General features: G+C 57.1%; 1 protein-coding gene across 1 annotated transcript in view; it reads right to left on the minus strand.

The window, feature by feature from the left end:
* Positions 1 to 1,815, minus strand: part of LHFP (lipoma HMGIC fusion partner) — a 141,026-nt gene extending 139,211 nt beyond the window's left edge. Inside the window, exon 1 of the mRNA XM_009573359.1 lies at positions 1,280 to 1,815. Coding sequence (XP_009571654.1) covers positions 1,280 to 1,664 — 385 coding nt within the window. The 5' untranslated portion in view covers positions 1,665 to 1,815. The remainder of the gene's footprint in view (positions 1 to 1,279) is intronic.
* Between the last annotated feature and the right edge of the window lie 249 nt (positions 1,816 to 2,064).

The following is a 2,064-nucleotide window of genomic DNA, read 5'->3' on the forward strand; positions in this document are numbered from 1 at the left end:
GAATGCCTGCGAGTTGCAAAGCTAAGGGAAGGGTGAAGCGACAGGGTCGGTTTCCTCTAAAGTGCAGAAACTACTCAAAAAGCTGGAGGCAGGGCTCCCCACGGCCGGGAGGGAGCTACGCCGGCATCGCCTGGCTGGGGGCTTGGCACGGGCCCTTTCCTTGCCTCAGCTGTCCGCCCTGAGCTGGACGGTAGCGGGGCTTTTGTCTTGTGCTTCCTTAGGGCTGCAGACTCGGAATGTATCCAGACTGCCCTTGCGGGGCGAGTTTCTGTTCGGAGGGGAGAGAGGTGAGGGTCCTGCTGCAGCCTGCTCCTCCATGGCATGAGCCGGCGCGCCTGGCTGAGACCACATGCTGCAGGGCACCCAAAATGCTGGTGCCTGCACTGCCCCAGCACCAAAAGCCCACCTTACGGGGGCGAGCACACGCAGGCGGTGGAGCACTTGCACCAGGCAAAAGTGGGTGCCGCTGAGCCGCATGTCACCGATGACAAGAGAGTGATAATTTACTGGGAAAACTGCCCTATAAAAAACACGCTTGAGGATCCTGTTTACTGTCTCATACCCTTTAAATACTCCACTGTTACAAATACTCCGTACAATTACAAGCTAAAAAAAGGAGGGGAGGTAATTCTCCCACACACCATCTAGCCCATAGACTCAACAAACTCGTGGCACCCTCAGCAGGCAGCGTGGGTCAGACAGCCCGGCGGGGCTCCTCCTGGGAGATGGCGGGCCACCTCCACCAGGGATAAAAAATTCCCACTTCAAACCTGAGCCACAGACTTGTTGCCAGATCCACACAGCTGCGGAGAGCAGAGGTGGAGGGAGCTGTGCCGGTGATGGGGGTAGGAAGGAGAAAGAAGAGAGGTTCCCACATAACACAGCCTCTCCTCTGCAAAACCGCGATGCTCCATGGGGCTCTGCAGCTCCTAACGCTTCTCCAGGTACCTCCATCCCGGCTGAGCTCCACTGGAAACTACAGCCCACAAAACCGCTGCGAAGACGCTGGCCCACAGAAGTCAACCTGCCATGCAACTCTCAAAGGTTGCACAACGACCGGGCAGGGACTAAGCGCAAGAGAGTGACCACAGGCGGCTGCATCTTTGGTCCATGTTCAGGCATCCAGACAACCAGCTCAACTGTTGAGGGAGCCCAGTGGTCTCCCTCGCTGGCAGAAAGTTTGACTCACCCCCTCCTTAACCCAAAGCACCAGGGGAGTCTCCCCACGTGTAAACCTACAGCCTGGATGTCCCCGTCCCCTCCCTGTATCAGCACTTACCCCCCAGGAACTGGATGCCTCCTGCCACCCTGCCCACGGTCCTGGAGATGAGCTCGGACACGCAGCAGCCCATGAGCGCCGTCAGGGCCACCAAGAGGAGAAGCCCGCAGCCCAGGCCTGTCACCACCGTGCAGATCCTCCACTCGGCGCTCGGAATAGCCTGGAAGGAGGCGTAGCGGCCACACTGCTCCACCATCACGGTCGTCTGGCGGCTCTCGTCCCGCACTGGGTAGGAACACCTCCGGAATGTGCCAAAGGAAACCGACTTCTCCAGCTGAGTCCCCAAGAGCCAGTAGGGCATGAAGAAGCCCACGCAGGAGGTGGCAGCGCAGAGGAAGGAGAGGAAGGCCCAGACGACGCCGGCGCAGGTGAGGCTGGAGGCCATCTTTGTATCTGCTCCAAGACCCCTCGCGATGGGGACACGGAAAAGCAGCTGTGTATTTTAGAGGAGGTTTATGGATAATCCGGAGTCTCTCAGCCTTGACAAATCCTCGTGCTGGGAGAAGCTCGGATCCTAACAGCTTGGGGGATGTTTCCTCCCATCATGAAGTCAAAGGTTCCTAATTAAATAACAACACACAAAAAAAGGAGAAAAATACAAGTTCAGTAATACTGACATTAGAAAAAAATGTTTATCTGCCAGCGTGTTTTTCCTTCCTACAGGACTTTTCATTACAACATCTCACTTTCGTGGCCCATCCTTGCAAGCAGCCGCTAGAATTGCTGCCAGCCCGGCCGGCACAGGCTGCTGTGCGCATCCAGGAACGCTCTGCAGCCACCTTCAG

The sequence above is a fragment of the Fulmarus glacialis genome, unplaced genomic scaffold, assembly GCF_000690835.1.
Source record: "Fulmarus glacialis isolate BGI_N327 unplaced genomic scaffold, ASM69083v1 scaffold8092, whole genome shotgun sequence".
In the NCBI taxonomy this organism is placed as follows: Eukaryota; Metazoa; Chordata; class Aves; order Procellariiformes; family Procellariidae; genus Fulmarus; species Fulmarus glacialis.